Below are 19575 nucleotides of genomic sequence, written 5' to 3' on the forward strand. Positions count from 1 at the left end.
TTCACCTTCTTGGGTTGAATCTGATTTTATTGCAAGGACATTTCTCAGGCCCATGCCATTTGGTTCGCCACATTAATATGTTCTACTTACATCTTAGTTGAGGGAAATCTTGTTACTAGAAATTAACTTAATGATGTTTCATTAACTTACATCAATAGAATAGGTGCCCCATCAACACGTACGTTCCTTTTTGGGAATCTTTCCTCCTTAATATTTTCTTTCTGAATCCCACCTATAAAAGACCTTGAAGTGGAGAACTGGTTGGTGCAGCCCAAATATGGCATCACTGACTTACACATTGGATGTCACATGTAAACTGCATAACAATGGATCTCTTCAATCGTTCAGATGATATGTCCAAGATAAAAAAAATTATCTACTCCTAAAGGGAAGTCTGAATATGGGACATATTCATTCATTTGCTTTTACTTGCTTTACAAATCACAGTAATTTGTAATTTAAATACAGCAAAACTGCGAAGTTATTCTATGCATTGTATATTAACCAAGTTATTTTATCCCGACGTATGCTTACTTTTGGGAACCTCAGTTGCTAACCTTACACCTGTGGAAATTTTTTATCAATGATGTAGAGATTTTCTAGTAAAAACAAATCTGCAAAAAGTGAACAAAAGTATTTTTTCTCCACTAATATTAGAAGGGATTACTTTTGTGTTCCACTCTCTTATGGTTTCCAACTTATTCTTGAATGGGAAAAAGAATTGGCCTGGTCTATGTAAATATAGTTTCACACAATACAGTTTTTAAGAAAAAGCTTACTCTACCAACCCTAAATTCTGAGTGTATGGTACATATTTTTTTTTCAGTTTATGGTTATACTGTATGACCGGCAGAGAAAAACACCTCATCCCTTGTTCTTGACTGTTTACTTGATGAATAAAATGAGGATTAGATTCATTAAAAATGTTGTAAACCAATCCACATTACCTAGGTACCAATATTAATTTACACTGATTTACTCAGGTGTAGTGACTGATTCAGCATCAGTCAATTTGTTGCATGGTATAGTGTTTGTCCAGACCTAACGCTGCCGCGCCCACCAGAAGGGAAGATCCTGCCCTATGTTTCCATTTCAATAATTAGGTTGTTTAATTTTTTATTCACAATATAATGAAGTGAGGATATTGTGGTTTGAGATTGATATATGCTCAGTTGTGGGAATTGTGAATAGGGCACAGATGTGTATTTATACTATACATTATGGTACACTGAAAATTGTGTGCTTAGGTGACATGCTTGTGTGATTACTGTTTGAGGTTAAATCCAACTGTTCACAACTTGGTGTTGTATTTAACCCCAAGATGAGCTTCTGAACACAGATCTGCACCATCACTAAGACCGCCTATTTCCACCTCAGTAACATTGCCAAACTCCGCTCCTATCAATTCATCTGTCGCTTAAACCCTCATTCATGCCTTTGTTATCTATAGACTTGACTATTCTAATGCACTCCTGGCTGGCCTCCCAACTTCCACCCTCCACAAACTTAAAAGTCGTTCAAAATTATGCTATCAGTGTCTTAACTCTTACCAAGTCCCATTCCCCTATCACTCCCTTAGTCGCTGATCTACACTGGCTCATGGCCAAGCATTGCCTTGATTTTAAAATTCTCATCTTCATTTTCAAATCTCTCAATAATCTCCTCCAGCCCCACTACCTATGAGATTTCTGTGCTCCTCTAATTCAGGTCTCTTGAACAACCCCAATTAATTAATGACCTCAGAGTAAAGGCACCTCTAGGTAGCAGTGACCACTATATGATTGAATTTTATGTCCAGTTTGAAAGGGAGAAGAGTGGGTCTAAGACTAGTATTTTAAACTTAAATAAGGGCAACTATGTGGGGATGAAAGCTGAGCTAGCTGAAGTCAGCAGAGAAACTAGGCTAGAGGATAAATCAATAGAGAAGCAGTGGCAGACATTTAAGGGGATATTTCAGAGTATTCAGAATAAGTACATTCCTACTATAAAGAAAAATTCTAAGGGGAGGACCCACCATCTGTGGTTAATTAAAGATGTTAAGGAAAGAATCAAACTTAAGGAAAAAGCATACAACTCCACAAAGATGAGTGGACTCCGCAAAGATGAGTGGCAGGACAAATGATTGGACAGAATATAAAGAACAGCAGAAAATGACTAAAAGGTTAATCAGGAGAAAGAAATTAGAGTATGAGAAGAAGCTAGCTAGAAAGGTAAAAACGGTTAGGAAGTGTTTCTACAAGTATTTAAAAAGCAAAAGAGTAAGTAAAATGAGTGTTGGTCCTCTGGAGAGTGACAGTGGGGAGTTAATAATAGATGATAAGGAAATAGTGGAAGAAATGAACAAATATTTTGCTTCTGTGTTCACTATAGAGGATACAAAAAAACCTTCCAGCAATAGCTGCAAATAAGAAGGTGACCGGGAGAAAGGAACTTGGTGAAATCGAAATCACTAGGGAAATGGTACTGAGCAAATTAATGGAGCTGCAGGCTGGCAAGTCCCCAGGTCCCAACAGGTTACATCCTAAAGTCTTAAAAGAGGTGGCTAATGAGGTAGTTGATGCGCTGGTGTCAATTTCCCAAATTTCGCTAGATTCTGGAAAGGTTCCATCAGATTGGAAAGTAGCAAATATAACCCCTCTATTCAAGAAGGGAGGGGGGCAGAAAACAGGAAACTATAGACCAATTAGCTTGATGTCTGTTGTGGGGAAGGTATTAGAATCAATCATCAAGGAGGTTATAGCTGAGAACTTAGAAAACTTTAAGACAACAGAAAGATTCAGCATGGTTTTGTAAAAGGAAAATCATGTTTAACTAATTTATTGGAGATTTTTAAAGGCGTAACATATGCAGTGGATAAAGGGGAGCCTGTAGACATAGTGTACTTGGATTTCCAGAAGGCATTTGATAAAGTGCCACATCAAAGATTATTATGGAAAATAAAAGCGCATGGTGTAGTGGGTAAATATTAGCATGGGTATAAGATTGGCTGGCTGGCAGAAAGCAGAGAGAATGCATAAATGGGTCTTTTTCTGATTGGCAGGATGTAACGAGTAGAGTCCCACATAGGTCTGTACTGGGGCCTCAACTTCTTATGATTTACATCAACGATTTAGATGTGGGGAGTGAAGACATGGTAGCTAAATTTGCAGATGACACAAAGATAGGTAGGAAAGTATGTTGTGAAGAGGACATGAGGAAGCTGCAGATGGATATAGATAGGTTGAGTGAGTGGGCAAAGATCTGGCAAATGATTTTAGTGTGGAAAAATGTGAAGTTGTTTACTTTGGTAGGAAGAACAAAAAAGCAGAGTATAACTTAAATGGAGAACAGCTGCATAATTCAGAGGTGCAGCGGGATCTAGGCATTCCAGTACGTGAGTTACAAAAAGTTTGTATGCAGGTACAGCAAGTAATTAAGAAGGCTAATGGAATGGAATCCTTTATTATGAGAGACTGAACATAAAAGTAAGGATGTTATGCTTCAGTTATACAGGGCATTGGTGAGACTGCACTTCGAATATTGTGTGCAGTTTTGGTCTCCTTATTTAAGGAAGGATGTAAATGCATTGGAAGAGGCTCAAAGGAGGTTTACTGGATTGATACCTGGAATGAATGGGTTGTCTTATACGGAAAGGTTGGACCGACTGGGCTTGTTTCCTCTGGAGTTTAGAAGAGTGAGTGGTGATTTGATTGAAGTATACAAGATCCTGAATAGCCTTGACAATGTGGACATTGAAAGGATGTTTCCTCTTGTGGGTCAGTCCAGAACTAGGGGGCACTGTTTTAAAATCAGGGGACACCCTTTTAGGACAAAGATGAAGAGAATTTTTTCTCTCAGAGAGTTGTGCAACTTTGGAACTCTCTGCCTCAGGTGATGGAGATGGGGGTCATTGAATATTTTTAAGGCAGAGGCAAATAGATTCTTGTTGGCAAAGGAATCAAAGGTTATCGGGATTAAATGGGAACGTGGAAATCGAAACACAAGAAGAAACACGACCTTATTGATTGGCCGAACAGGCTCGATGGGCTGAGTAGTGTACTCATGTGCATCACTCCACTATTGGAAGCCATGACTGCAGCTGCCTAGGCCCCAAGCTCCAGAATTACCTCCCTAGACCTCTCTGTCTCTCTACTTTGCTTTCATCCTTTAAGACTCTTCTTAAAATCTATCTCTTTGACCAAACCTTTGGTCATCTTCCCAAATATCTTTTTCATGTGGCTTTGTGTCAAATCTTTTGATAATCTCATCTACAGTGCCTCGGGGCATTTTACTATATTCAAAGTATTGTATTAAAAATGTTTTTGATGTTGTTCTATTGTAGACAAATAGCCACACGTTGTGGAATAATGTACCATTCCGAGCAAGTACAATTGTACAAAAGCTGCGTTCCATGCATGCTTTACTGAGGAGATGCTATGTGCTCGTAATCATTTGTTTTAATAAAGCAGAGCAAGTAAACCGTGCATCCAACTCCTAGTTTTTTAAAAACCCACTTTTAAAGATTGAGCACTTGTGACTTTCAGCTGCTGAAGCAGAGCTAGCTTTCACGCAATATCCATTGCGCACCTGAAGCGTGCACCACATGTTCCTAACCGCCAACTACGCGCCGGTTTAACGCCTGAAGGGAGCACCACGTGTTCCTAACCGCCAATCGCACACCGTTTTAACGCCTGAAGCGAGCACCACGTGCTCCTGACCACTAACCGCGCGCTGGTTTAACTCCTGAAGTGAGCGCCACGTGCTCCTAACCGCCAACCACGCGCTGGTTCAACACCTTAAGTGAGCGCCACGTGCTGCTAACTGCCAAACGAGCGCTGGTTTAACGCCTGAAGCGAGCACCACGTGCTCCTAACCGCTCACCGCGCGCTGGTTTAACGCCTGAAGTGAGCACTACGTGCTCTTAACCGCCAACCGCGTGCTGGTTTAAAACGTGTAGCGAGCGCCACGTGCTCCTAACCGCCCTTCACGCGACGGTTTTACACCTGGTGAGGGCTCCTCGAGCCGTTAACCGTTATTTTTTTTTAAACGTGCCCAAAGGATCTCGCGCGTCAGTAGTTGGAGAAGGTTCTCTGTCTCTAGCAATGGTTATCTGTTGTCACGGGTTTAACTATCGGCTGTGCCAGTTGATCATTGCCGTTCCTGTGGATAGTACAGCAGAGACTCTTAAAAATATATTAGCAAGTGAAAGCCAAAATTGGGCGAAGAAGTGGCCCGGTGATCATCGAAGAATATGGCGCTGTAAATTAAAATAAGGTGTCAGACAGTTGCACCTGGGGGTTTGACATGGATGTGTTCGGAGCTATTGAAAATGGCAAATTTCATGAAGCAAGTCCTTGATTTTTAACAAAAGTCGTGTCCCAGAATACTGATTCAGCAATGGCATCTATGGAGGAACATTGCGATTGTTGAGACTAAAACCAGGTACAAAGTCTTACTGCGGTTAAAAAAAATTAAGAGGGTCTTCCCAATATAAATACAGGCTATTCGCCGTTGGGAACAAATTGAGAGGATGGCGTTTGCTGCACTTTACCTGATGAGGGGAATGTCTTTGGTGTCAATATGTGGTCGGGTTGATATATTGAAACGCCATGGTTAATGGTTCCAGAAAAAAGAAACTGTCTCGTGGAAATGTTGTTTCATATAATTAACGGCTTAGATTTGCGTTTTTTTTCATCTTGATGCTGTTGCAGGAGGCCGGGGTGAGGAAGACTCTGTCAAAGATTAGAGATTTAAAAAAAACCTAATGCGCATCGTGTCTAAGAAAAAAATAATTTGCCGCCTTGTCTGTTCTCCAAAGCAATCAGAAGCAATCTTCCCTACGAAATATAATTTATCCTTGACAACGGGCTTGCAAGGGGAAAGCGGCTTCATTTACTGAACCCAATTTACACGTTTCGGTTCAAATTCTCGTGTTGTGAAACCGTTTTGGGTTGCGTTGCTGGAAATGCTAAACCTCGGTGAGATTGCGGGATGCGTTAGTTAAAATCGGTGTTGCATTCACTGAAAACGGATTTTTTTTTATCACATTTGCCAAACCTTTATTTTTTTTTTCAAAAAAAAAGTCTACAATTTGACGGATTTAAGTTTCCAGATTACGGCTAAAGTGGGAAAAACGGTCTATCCGATTTCGACCCCTTCTCTGATTTTTTTTTTTTGCAGCGCCCTTGTTTGCTTGTGCCCAGGTTAACGTCCAAAATGTAGTAGGAGATTAATTACTGTTTACCTTTCCCACTGGAAGATGTGAGGTGTTGCGAAGCTGCTGAGTCGCCCGGAAGTTTTAAGGACGAGTTTGGTGAAGCTGCCTCGTAAATTCATTAACACTTTGTCGGAACAGACGCGCCGTATATGACATGAGATGTTTGAGTTATTGGGGGGGGGGGGGGGGGGGGGGACACGGGGGGACAGAATGTAGATTAACAGCAATGAGCAGGTTTTCCCCCTGTGAAACCTCCCCCCCCCCCCCCCCCCCACACACACACACAACCCCGGTCTGACCCAGGGAGCGGGATATCAGAGGGTGTTTGTTATCGGGCCCGTCAGAGCGGCCACGTCCCAGCGGCTGCCCGGGACCGAGTCTGTTCACCCTCCTCCCCAAAGGGGCTGACACTCAGTAGGAAATTGTCAGAATCTGTGAGAATTGAGATTTTCAGATACATGTTCTTGTTTATTGCACAGCCTCATTTCAATAGTTTTAGTTTTGTCTATGTGCAAGACACTGATTTTTAACAAGCGGAATTTCGAATTGGGATTTTGTGGGGCATTAAACCCCCCCGCCCCCCAGGTAAAATGTCTTCTGCTCGCCAATTAAAAATGGAAGGCGCTGGGCTTGAGTGACTTATCGATCTTTGTATTGAGGAATTGAGTGAGTTCTCGGCGATATTACACCGACCTGCAGCGGCGTTAGCCGAGTGTAATCTTTGGTACATTTTGCACTGATTCTGTTGGATGTGCTGAAGTGAATATTTCGAGGTTGCCGAGTTGAATCTTTGGGCTATGCTTATGTGAATTTGCAGCCTGTCTTTTGATGTGATTTGCCCTTCTGCTGGTTGTCTTTCTGAAGCGGATCTGCTCTCTGATCGATTCCGTGCGGCTGACGGCGACCAGCGGCTGCTGTCAGCTTGCGAAAGTATCCTCACTGACGGCTCCATATCGAGGAAGAAGCGCAGAAAAACTCGCGCACTCACACCATTAACACTTCCCTTTTACTATCTATAACCATCAACCTCCAAAATAAGGCAAAAATATATAGACTTGCCAATGCCTCACCATCTCTGTATGGTTCATGATGCGTATGCAAGGCCCTACCACAGGAATACTTTATGGGCTGAATGAACAACGTGATCAAAGCACCGAATGATTCTTTAAACAAGACGTGGATGATCGCAGCATCAAGTTAAACAATTTAAAAAGGTTATCTGAGAATCATAAATAAATAATCTACCAGACTAACCAACACCAATGGCAATTTCAATGAGAAGGCCAAAGCGAATGTCGGACACATTTAATAATCAAATGGATTAAAAACAAACATAACCACATTTCAAAAAATTGTTATTAAGACTGAAAGCTGCTGACTTTGCGATATCTAAGCGTGCTGAGTAATGAGCATAGGCATTCGTCAGAAAAATTACCATCTTTTTCTGTTAATTTGTTTAATTAGACTGCACAAGTTCTGCACAATTAACATATTCCCCCCCCCCCCACAGGAAAACAACTTTGAACAACGATTATATTTAACGATGCTTTTATAAAAGGAAGTGTTTGCACCATCTATTTTAACGGGAAACAAAGCCGGAGGGAAGAAAAACCTATCAGCCTTGATAAAATAACGTATTGAAAAATCAAAGATGTCCTTATTTATATGATACCGTATCACCTGCTTTCTGCGCTATGCGAAAAAATAGCAACAGTTTGAAGTGATGAAAATAAGTTTAGTATCGTTTAATGGATAGAGCTACAGTGTATCCATCATAATAATGCTCCTTTGATTCATGTCAGTTCCCAGAATAGGATGTTTGGACACACGCCCAATACCCCAGGTGTAAATAGCTGCTATTTGTGTCATGTGCTTGTTTTGAGAGAATTTTAAAAAGTGAGCAGCCCTACTAGGCTCCAAAGTACATACAGCGTTAAACACCAATCAGACGCTTCTTTAGAAAGATTTAATATAGTAGGTTTGGGCCTTTGTTAATCCGGTAAGAATGTTTAATACCTCGATTTGCAGTGTGTGTTTAGTCATTTGTACCTTTTGTGTACATTCCTTAGTAAAACTGCTTCATCTATCTTTTCAAAGCATCCATTTCAATCCTTAAGTCGTAACAAATTATCATTTAACATTTTAGTTAATTTAACGTGCGAGTTTAATGTATAATGCAAGTTCGTTTAGTGTTAGTCATTGGTAAAAGCGGAATACTCTTAGCATTAACAAACTCAGTTTTCCGCTGTTTGCCCAACTATGGATTCCATAAGTTCGAAGAAAGGAAATCTCATTTAGAGCAGGATATCTATCTTTCTGAAATAGCCGTGCGTTCAAAGAGTTAAGTAAGACTTAAGGGGAGCTTTCTTGCCGTCACCTGGGCCGACTCCTCAATTTTGAAACCGTTAATTCCTGTCTAACGTGATTCTAAGTATATAACTTGCATCTCCTCTCTCCTGCGCCAGATTTATTAAAACCTGAAGTCAGATTCGATATCAAGTGACCAACAAAGGGGAAAATGTTTACAGCTATTGTGAAGTGATAGGTTTTTGCAGTACTGCGTTGGTTGACAACTGCCCGGTATTGGTTTGCATCCAAATATAGGGTACATTTTAGAGACAATGATAATATATGGTATTATATTTTTAAAAATCATGCCTAAGAGATTTACAATAAACTTTATAAAAACACGGAATTGTAAAAACAGACCAATTTGTTTTTCACTGGCTTAAGCAATAATCAGTTTGAATAGAGTAGGCGAATAATTTGTGCGGCCTTTTGTTGCCTCGGGTGTGCATGTGATGAGTTCGCAATTTCCCAGAAAGAAATATTTTCAATTAAAATTTCTTAATTGAATTTTAAGATTCTAAATGTGGAACATGCATTCGATGTGGTTAACAGTTGTATAAAAGAAATGACAAGATAAAATTTAAAATACTTAAGAAATCTTCGAAACTTATATTTGTCTCCTCAAAAGTGTCCTTGGTCAGCAACCTTTAAAAAAAAACCCTGCAAAATCGTAGAAATGGGAAACAACTCGTCAAGTAGCAAAACCGTTATGAAAACCTATATAATGCGAACGGAAGTTACAATTTGTAATCAAGTATTCATTTAATAACAAAATAAGACGGTCATATTTTTGAATAGCACTGCTTCTTATTTCCAGAATACATACAAAAAATACCAATTCTCTTTCCATGGTACACCTTAAAAATAATTGCAATTTGAAATTATAATGACAAGTTGGAATTTAGTAACAAACATGCATGTAAATTCTTTTCCAAGAGACATTAAATAAGAACGTACAATACAATCATAGCAATTTAAAAGAAACTTCGGAAAAATCCCTATTTTTTCTACACTGTGTTCCACGTTACCTATCAGTTTTTTTTTGTTAAGTAATGCACTTTGTTATGTTTTCCCCCGCTTGAAGCTAACATAAATAAATACAGCGTTCACGGAACCCGTCCATTGATGAACACCATCAAAGGTCCATTAAACTGCAATCTGCTTTGTGTAGGGCTACCTGGATTGCATTTCAAAACTTTCAAAGAAAAAACCTATTTACATTTCTTAACTTTCAAAACAATTCAATGGGATGAAATCTTTACGTGTACGTTAATCGGTTCACCTTTGAGATACCTGGTTTCACGACGTTAAAAAATCAGATTATTTTAACAGAAGGAAATTAGGTCAACATTAAAAAAAAACTTTTTCCTGATGGTTTTGAATTGGACCCACATAAGCCTTCATTCGCAATGCATATTGCAGCTTTGAATGTCTGTGCTCACTGATAACCCAGTGCTGAAGCTGTGGTTAACCTCTGGCCATAGAGTGCGTATGGAGAATAATAGTGTCCTGTTGCCGGCACTGGTAGAGTGGTGACCGGCCCTGGAGCTCCATGGGTCGGCAGGGGGCTCTTGGTGTACGGGTGGTACCTGCTGCTGAGTCCTAAAGCGTGGGGGCTCCTTAGTGTAAGACCACCAGGGCTCCCAGGCGCCCCTGTCGGTGGGAGGTGCATGTGACACGCCACGGCTGCTGCAGCTGCCGCCGCCGCCGCACTGCCCAGAGACGAATTTTGGTAACCGGCCATGAGCTTATCAGTCCCGGAGAAAGCAGTGTGCGTCCGCAAGTGGTTGAGCAGTTCCTCTGAGGTGCAAAATCGCTTGTCGCATGGTCCATTGGCCGAGACCCAATTACAGACGTGAGGCTGGGGGTCGTTAGGTAGCATGAAGCCATAAGGGTACAAATGATGTCCTGCCAGGGTTGGCGTTCCAGCATTGCTGGACATGGACGTGTGAACGGCATGTAGAGGGTGCGAGGGATAAACCAGAGGGTATCCAGACTTCAAAGCTGTAGGATCATGGGTGCAAGAATTGTTGGCTGCCCCGGCAAGGTGAGCAGCGCAGTGATAACTCAGACAGTATGGATCTCTGCAAAGACTGGCTGTCATCATTGAGGGTGGAGAGGCACCGGCTAATGGGCTGGAACCAGTGGATTTACTGGAGAGGCCACAACCTAAAGAACTAGCCAGCTGAGCCGCTCCGACCAGACTGGATTTGGCATGATCCAAGCTGACGCCATGTGGTACAAACTGATGTGGATAGCCGGCGTAGGCCCCAAGAGTTCCTGGATAGGTCATGCTAGCTGGAGGCAAAGGAAAGACAGTCTGTCCGGGTTTATACGGCGAAACAGGGGCAACAAGTCCAGAACTCAGAGCTGAAGTTTCCGAAATAATGGGTTTTGAAACGGAAGTCTCCTGGTGTTGGTTCACCTCCACGTTTATCCCAGCACAACTGACACTAATCCGGTTGTGGCTGACGCTGGTGGTCGTGGAATTGTCGGTGGAGCTGTTTTTTACGGTGTCAATGTCTTTCTTTTCCTGACTGTCGCTGCCTTTGCCCTCGGATGGCATCGGTGAAGAAGTGCTGGAATTTGGACTGCCTGTCCTTGGTGTGAATGGTTGGCAGGTGGCGCTAGGCACACGGAAACCAGACTTTTCCCCAGAAACGCTGGAAGAGCCCGAGGAACTGGAATCCTTCTTCTCTGTGTGTTTGGAATATGGTTTAAAACTCGACTTGTCTTCTACACCAATGTCACTAAGTTTCAATGGAGCAGGTTTTCCGGAGTCTTTATCACTTGTACCATTTGATGTAACAGATGTTAGCTTTGAGGATGGAGGGGGATCCGGCTTCCCAATCTGAGAACATGTTTGAGCCAAAAGTGCCAAAGGACTCTTCTTCGCATCGAGCTTCAAGAAAATTAAATTAAAAATTTTTTTTAAAAATGTTTCCGTTTCTCATTAACATAAGGTATTATTTCGTAACCATCCATCTTCCGGTAATAGGAAATTCATAGTTTAATTGTCAAATGTTGATAATATTATGCGAAAAACAATGCTATAGCTATGTACACTAAACAATCTTAGAAAAATAACTATCATTGCAGTAACTTGGTGGATTAACATTTTTCCCAGACGTGTCCAAATTGAGTATTACCAGCGATCGTCTTTTACAAAAGGATCGACGGATAAGAAAGGTACCGTACGTGGGAAATCGTTAACTTTCGTGTTTCCATGCGTACGTTATATAATGCATATTATATAATAAAACTACAGTACTGCATAAACACAATTACAGAAACGTAAGTAACGTACCTCGATGGGACTTACGGGCGTAGATGGTAAAGGCTGTAAGTACTCAGGATGCAAAATGTGTCCGGTGCGAGCCGTAAGCATTTTCAAAACCTTGATAGGAAGACGATTAGCTTGTCTTGAAGGGTCTGAGGGAGGTACGGTGTGGTAGAAAGGTTTGCTACTACTATTTCCTCTGCTGCTGTTATTGCTGATTTCAGTCGCTGTAATTCTGTGGGTAGAGACGGAAGGCGATGTAATCATGACCTAACTGAACCAACACTCCAAGAGGGACTGTGCCGTTCGAGGACGCTGTGGTTGCTTTCACTCGCGGTACTGGAGACCCTGCCCAAATCCTGCACGGCGCTCATCAGACAGGCAGCACGACCGCTTAGCTACACACAACACAACATGCAACACACAATCTGGCCGTCAACACTTCAAACACCGAATTACTTTAAGATTAAAGCCTTTGCCGCCTTCCAATCAAATCGCACAATGAACACTGAACCCCGAGGTGATTGGAGGGTCAAGGGGATGTGATGTTAACTTTTTTTGTGTGTGTGTCTGTTGGTTATTGTGTGAAGGCGAAATTTTAGACTTCAGCATGTGACGATATTAGGCCAATCCGGAGAGGGATCTCAATGTCACATGCTTTCAATTCAACACCCCCACCCCCAACTGTCAATTTTCCCAACCGCAATCAATCAGTTATTTGTCAGTCCTGTCAATCTGGGTTGATTTATGTCAGCTTTTGTTGCTGATTACAAGCCTGGTGTGACTTGAAAAAGAACGGCTTTTGAAAAGAGGCATTCAATTTAGGGAAATAAATCGTTCTCAGAGTAAACTCAATTTGTATGCGAACAAAAGGCGGACGCACTAGACCGCACTTCAATTCGCTTGAACGAATTATACACCTTCACTTCTTGTCATTAATGGCTTACTTTCCTGTTGAATATTTCTTCCTTATAAAAAGAACATTTTCAAAAATCTTAAACTGAGAAATCTTACTTCGGGCCGCAGAGGCGCGCTACATACAAAACGACGTTATTGAGATCGTATCACCGATCAGTCAATCAAGATGGTCACACGTAGGGGTGTTTGAAAACGATTAAGATTGACATGTTGAAAGTCTTGACATGTTAAACCTGACAGCTAGAACAAATGATCGGTCTGATCAAAGTCACTACTATAAAAAGGTTCATAATACACGCATAAACTATTGTGTTTTTTCACACAAACCGCTTTTTGCAAAACAAGTCAACGTTAGCGAAAATATCTACCATAAACCTATGGGACTTTAGAAATGTGGAACTTTTTGCACATTTTGCAAGTTTTTAATTTAAAAAGCGATAAACAGTTGTAAGATTTTGACTTCTGTTTGATGTTTGCTTCTTTTCACAGGCAAATGTATGTGCTAATCAATCTTTGCTTTTGTTTCCGGCCTCGACATGGTGGCCCACACAATCTACAACATTAACAAAAGGTCACTTGGAGATAAAAACACGTTTGACAAGTGAAGAACACGGAAAGTGCTGAGGGGTCGTTAGCAATTTATGAGGTGGATTATCTATTCGGACTGAACTTCACTCAGATCGTATTTTCAATAAATAATATCCCTTTAACAATATCGAAGATACACGAAAACGATCCGCACATTTCCAAACCGAGAATTGTGGCAGAAGTCCAATTTTAGCAAATAAAACGGAAACATATATAAGCATAATCAAAGCATTGTGGTTTGAAACCCTTTTACATATGGACGATGCAACAAAAACTTGGCTACGGTCTTACCCGAATATTTGAGTAACTTTTACAAATGTATTATGGTAATTATTGTAATTTCCCTTTAAGTAATTATAATATTTTTAAACATATTAACGCATTTGTGAACTAGATTAAGAAGCCTGCATGATTTTTTAATCGAAGTGGAAAATACAACACCACTTCTATGTACAAAGAAGGTTCTTGTTAAGTGCTTTACTTATGTGGCAAAGGAAGCACAAATTTGTCCAGGTGTGTAATGGTGTTGGGAGAGAACTGACGATTCCCAAGTGGTGGGAGTAAACTCGATCTGCGCAGAACAGTTCTTTCCTTTTAATGGCTCGTCAGGTTGATGGATGAAGTGCAGTAAACATTGAAACGCTGTACCTTCATTTGTGTTCATTTGCATTAACTGCTTGGAACAGCTGTTTTCCTTACTATACCATAGAGACGACTATCTGTTCTTGTTGTATTTGTCCTGCCTCCCGGTGAGAAATACTAAAAGATTAATTGCTTTAGGTGGAGTCGACTGTGGGAAGACTTTTTGGAGATTTGTTCACTACAGTGCGAAGGAAGACTGAACAAGTTACGTAGTTTAAATAGTGTTTTAAGTGCGTGCTTAAACACAAGACAAGGGGAAAACGAACCGAATTAAAACCTAACAAAAACACATCATTTGTACATAAGAAATACAACGGTAGACACGTTCCATTAACACCATGCTTGAAATTTAACAGAACATAATGAAATACCATGAAGTATCAGTTCTACATTATCATTTCTAAAACCCAAAAAGTAAATTGGGAGTGGAAGTGGCCTGAACAGCCTTGCTTGGATTTCAAATTTCTTTTCAGAGCGACACCATCTTTGTGTCGAAGTTATATCATTTTTAAAATAAAAACAATCACAATTTTCTTTTCATAATCAACACGATGTACTCCTCACGTAATTTAAAGAGCAAAATTTACCCTCACGACGCGATTGGAAATCATACTGTATAAAAGCAGAGGGAAACCGATCCAGGTATTAAGTAAATTTAATTAAAACATTGACTATTAAAACGATATCCAACTTTTCCCACTTATCAGTTATTTGTAGATATGTCAACACGATTTGATTTGTACACAATGTAAGAGATTTATTTTTTTTTAAAAAGAGGCAACAATACATTCAAAATGAAGTATTTGACTGTTCACGTACCCGGCTAATAAGTATTCAGACTCCCGGGCAATTGGGCAGCTTTTCAGACACAAAATGCCGCGGCTTCCTTTCATCTAACTTGGATGGAGACGCTCAATTAAAAGCCTATCAGTTTGTAAGTAAATCAACGCCTATCAAACTTGTCACATCAAACAAAACGATTATTATTGCAACCCGCCTACCCTATTAATCTCTCTGTATGATAATCCGCTTGACAGGTCAGGTCAGATCCTATAAATCCTGGGATGGATTTCAACAGAAAGCGGATTGGAGCGAAGTTAGTTTTAAAGAAACAGTATGAACCCCTTTGTCTTAAATATAATGGAGAAAAGGCAAGTTAATGTTAAACGTTTCGCGCTATTTTGAATAAATTTACCAATATTGGGCTGTTTGGACGCAGCAACCACATAGAATTTAGAATCAATTACGTTATCACTATTCAATAATAATTTCTAAAGAAGCATGGAAAACTATGGCGAAAACGGCTCAAGCGTAAATTTAATAATTTCATGGCTAATATACTGATAGAAAGGCTGACATTCCCGCGTTTGTCCGTTCGCATCAGTCTAGAGTTATTTTCTGCAGACACCGTTCTTTTCGCTCTGCAGCAATTGTCTCTTATTAAATCTAAACTAATCTTTAAAAATACACATGCAGGTCGGAAATTCCACATTATCTGTATGTGAGTTCATTTGCCCTCCTAAATTATGTCGGGATCAAGTGTACATATAGAGGGAAGATCTATGCGCATTCAGAACAACGAAATACATCAATACTTAATTGTTCTGCATTTTTGTTGTAATAGAACTAGGTCATGTAAAATGTTAAAATATTAAATAGTTTTAAAAGGTGGAAAATTGCACTTACGGTGGTACCTGATTTTACCTACTCGTGCAACAACCGAGGGGAAAAGTTTTAAAGTGTGTAAGACTAATGAAAAATAAGTTTTACTTTTGGGTATGCAATTTAATCCCAATGAATTAAACTAAGAAAAACGTATCCCTTTCTTTTTACTAGTAATGTAAACCTTAAAAGTATTTTGGTGAATGAACGGTATCTTGTATATCCTGCCCAATATCGGAGCGATGTTAAATTTTGTACTTAACCATATTGAAGAACCTCTATCCCCACAGGATTTATTATTTGACTTGCAACTTACGCTTGAATCAGAACTTTTGCACTAGGTTATATATGGATAGTATCTAGAGTTGTGTTTTTTATTATCCGTGTTCTCAAAGTTTCATACATCAAATAATTAAAAGCATTATCAATTTTAATATGCCTTAGATTAAATAAAAGCATCTATTCGTAGATAATTTAGTTAAGATATTATTGATATGACATTTGAAGCTACAATGTTCTGGCGAATGTAAAGTACTCACCTAATACTGGCGTTAGCTATTTCGAACAACAGTTTTTGATAAGAAAAGGGAAACAGAATTACGCGTTGATTTGTAGAAATTACGGTTATTTAAAGATATTACAATCATTTATCATTAATAGAGTAACAGTCTTAATTGTTCAAAAATATTTAAAAAGTGAGTTGGATCTGATAATAGTATTGAAGAAAAATTATCAAAATCGAAACAATTCTAAATTGTTCTTCGTGAGTGCAAGTGTTTTGGCATTGAAGCACATCTTCTTAACTGCTTCAAAAGGGTTATTAAGCAGAAGAAAGCATAAAACGGACCACAGCGCGAAGATCCGAATGTCATCGGACTGACTTTTACTGATACATTGAAGTAGTTACCTGCAGGAAGGGGAACTTGAGGGTAGTTTCTTGGAATATTTAAAAAAAATAAAATCTGCAGAATAAACTTTACTGTGTAAATTGAATTGTAAAAGTGCGGATTTCACCGTGAAGTGCGCGAATTGGGTTCGTTGTAAAATATGTTTATCCCAGTGTAAAATTCCACAAGTGTCAAGCATGTTAAAATGGCGAAAACTGTAAAAATCTCTCTACCTTTTGTTGATTTGAAAGACGTGATAGATCACGTTCCGCCTTACAGTAAATCTGTAGAATGATTCATAATGATATAATTCATACATAAACGTGTCTTGAAGATCAGAGCGCAGCTAAAAATATGCAAAGGGTTGTTTGATTGATAACAGGGTTGCTGTTTTTCTGCAAGCCTGTCAAACGTTGACACAATGCTTGAGTTATTAGGGCAGTGTAGGGCGCCCATAAATTTTCAACGTCAGGGAAAAAGTAACAGCGGCTTTCTTTATTGTCTAGATGACAGATGGGTCTCAGTACAAGACAGCAAATACTTCGTATTACCCTAAATGGGAACACATTTTTCGTGGCTATAATTCATGATTTTTAAATAGAAAGTTTGAAGTACGTGCCTATATTTTATGGTCTGACATATTTATGAATCACTCATCGCATGCGAATATAATTATTACTGGAAACAAGTGACAAGCAAGTTATTACGTCCGATGTTGGTGGAACAAGATTAAAAAAACAATTTAACAATCAACATTTTTATCTGTAAAGTGACTTTGTTGTACAGCAGAGGTGCTTCAACGATTTATATGTAACAGCTGAAACATACTGTTATCAACATGATCCAGATGTGGAAATATAAAACGTGCCATAAAATAGAATAGAACGGTCATCTGATTGCAAGAGAAGCTTGAATTTTTGTTGAAAATTAACATACTCTCTCCAAAGCAACTAATCTCCATACCAATAACCTGCAGTAATACAGCATCAGGACGGTATAGAGCGACTAATTTCAATGGCAAACTGGCAAACACGCTGACAGTATCTTCCGGGTACGCGGACAAATACCAAAAATCATACCTGATTATTAATAGTCGGTTATAAACAATTTTAATGTCGATTCTATTCTTAAATGTACATGTCGTACACATATTCCTTCTATTACAAAGACATCACTGTCGTTGTTGTACCCGAAAAGCCCAATACAGAAGGTAAATCGTATTAATTCTTAAAATTTTAATTACCACTTTGTGAACAACTGGACCTATGAAGAGAAGTAGACTCCATGCATCAAACTTACTTGTGTTAAATATCAGTGCAATTGGCTTACATTAGTAGTTAGTAGGAGCTGAGATTGGGTCAGTACTCTGCAGTGCCGGACTTCCGCATGCGCTCCGCTGATGGGGCGGGAAGGGAAGTTTTTCTTTTTTCCTCGGGGGTGGTGGGAGGGGGAAGGAGGTTTGATGGTTCATTCTACATTAATGCATGCATGACTGCTACTTAAATGACAGGAAAGATAGATTAGTTGGACTCAGTCGGGAAATGCAAGTATATTTTTGTGAAACGATTTTTTTAAACAGCAAACCATTATCAGAAATCTTGCTCTCTTCAGTCTCATCGACTGCCCCATTTAAGATTTAAGGTTGTATACAACATTTGCAAAAAATCTCCAGCTAAAAGAACTTCCCATATTCAGTTTTTACGAAAAAAGTATTGTATCATAATTCCATGAAGTATAATTGGAAGCTCTGCTTTTCTAAGTGCCTTTGCTCCTCCTTTTTTACGTTTTGGCACTGACTTCCGCTCCGAATCAGCTGACAGGAGTGCGGAAGTGTAGTACTCTTGTATTTACATATACGGGTCGTTGCTCCGGCATAGCGGTACTTCCAAACAAATCTTATACAGAATAGAGAACTGTGGCTGGTAGCTTGAATAGTCGTGAAAATAAAGCAAACGTCGGCATTTAACAGTCTTTTATAAATTAGAACGTCAGTGATGGCGAGCAACGATTTAGGGATCGTTGTTGATGGAACTCAAGTAAGTGTGAAGTATTTAAACACTCCTTTATTTACACACAACTAAAGGAATCCACCTTTTATACCACTATTTCACGTGTTAGGTACACTACACATTTTAATATTTTGTATTCTTTAGTTATGCTTGCAGTTTGCAACATTTTTTCCGGGGTTTTAGTATTTTGTGGTGTCAGCTGACGACTTGCAATATACCATGCTGATCTGCAATGGCTTTATATTGCAAACTATTAGTAAGGGCTTATGGGTTAGAAGTTCCAACAATCAATATGAACGGGCAGAATTCCCATAGTTTTAGGATATTATGAATGAAATTTATGGGCTTTCATTTGGAAAAACGTTCTCTTGTAGTTCAATTTGCTAGGAAAGGCATGTCAACATTTCAGATAATTAATTTCAGTATGTGCTTAATGTAATGGTAAATTTTTCCCTGATTCTCAATACTTTCAAATATGTCAAAGTAGCAGTACAAGAGGGCACAGGTTCAATGTTATGAAGGACGCATTTAGAACGTTCTCCACATTGAAAAATCAACAGCTGGAAGGGATTGCCGTGAAGGATGAATGAGGCAGGCACTTGTCTCATGGAAGAGTTTGATGTTAGAATGGAAACATGTTAGGATTGGTTTCTGGAATTAAGCAATGAAGTAGGCCAAACCTTTCTTGTGATTAATGTTGTGTGTACCATTGCATGTAAATTGTCCAGTTGCCAAAACATTTAGCTACATTTTAGTTTGTATTTGCCTAGTTATTACATTTGTCCATTTAAGTTCTTTTTAGTTTTTGAACATAATTTATTCTGATTAATGAAACCACTTCCATCTGCACAGCGGTAGCTGAGGTGAGAACTGTCTCATTCAGTTACAGATCATGAATATTTAAAATGTGATTCACTTCAACATCTCTACTTTTATCCTTCTGTTCTGTTCCACATAAACCACTTTAAACAACATGCTAATAACCTTTATCAGGGGAGTTGGCTTGAAGGAGCTACTGAGCACAAGAATGTTATGAAACTGGTC

General features: G+C 39.4%; 2 protein-coding genes across 11 annotated transcripts in view; one reads left to right on the forward strand and one right to left on the reverse strand.

Annotated features, from left to right (window-relative positions):
- Nucleotides 1-9288: 9288 nt before the first annotated feature.
- znf503 (zinc finger protein 503) lies at nt 9289-18082 on the reverse strand. 5 transcript variants are annotated; one of them, XM_041176534.1, is made up of 3 exons: nt 17852-18082; nt 11853-12060; nt 9289-11447 (listed from the first exon to the last, which is right to left on the reverse strand). In XM_041176534.1, exons 2-3 carry the CDS (start codon nt 11931-11933, stop codon nt 9984-9986), a joined length of 1545 nt encoding a protein of 514 aa, XP_041032468.1. In that variant the 5' UTR covers nt 11934-12060; nt 17852-18082; the 3' UTR covers nt 9289-9983. The 5 variants fall into 5 exon arrangements, with proteins under 5 accessions (XP_041032468.1, XP_041032467.1, XP_041032465.1 ...); XM_041176533.1 differs by having other exon boundaries at nt 17822-18082; XM_041176531.1 differs by lacking the exon at nt 17852-18082 and adding an exon at nt 17602-17730.
- Nucleotides 18074-19575, forward strand: part of lrmda (leucine rich melanocyte differentiation associated) — a 1073511-nt gene continuing 1072009 nt past the window's right edge. For 5 of the 6 annotated variants that reach the window (XM_041176536.1, XM_041176539.1, XM_041176541.1 and 2 more), the window contains exon 1: nt 18074-18558. Coding sequence is in view for 1 of the 6 variants with exons in the window: in XM_041176535.1 (XP_041032469.1) it covers nt 18517-18558 (42 nt within the window). In the remaining 5 variants the exon portion in view is untranslated. The remainder of the gene's footprint in view (nt 18559-19575) is intronic. The other variant, XM_041176535.1, reaches the window with a different exon arrangement.

Source organism: Carcharodon carcharias, chromosome 28, assembly GCF_017639515.1.
Source record: "Carcharodon carcharias isolate sCarCar2 chromosome 28, sCarCar2.pri, whole genome shotgun sequence".
Classification (NCBI taxonomy): Eukaryota; Metazoa; Chordata; class Chondrichthyes; order Lamniformes; family Lamnidae; genus Carcharodon; species Carcharodon carcharias.

Bases quoted from the DNA above. Each gene is read 5' to 3' on its own strand.
- znf503 (XM_041176529.1), bottom strand. From the start codon at position 14,866: ATGAAAGGAAGCCGCGGCATTTTGTGTCTGAAAAGCTGCCCAATTGCC. The intron at 12,061-14,792 runs GTACGTGAACAG...CTCTACCCACAG, and splicing joins TCTGAATACTTATTAGCCGG to AATTACAGCGACTGAAATCA. The intron at 11,448-11,852 runs GTACGTTACTTA...ATTTTCTTGAAG, and splicing joins CGCCCGTAAGTCCCATCGAG to CTCGATGCGAAGAAGAGTCC.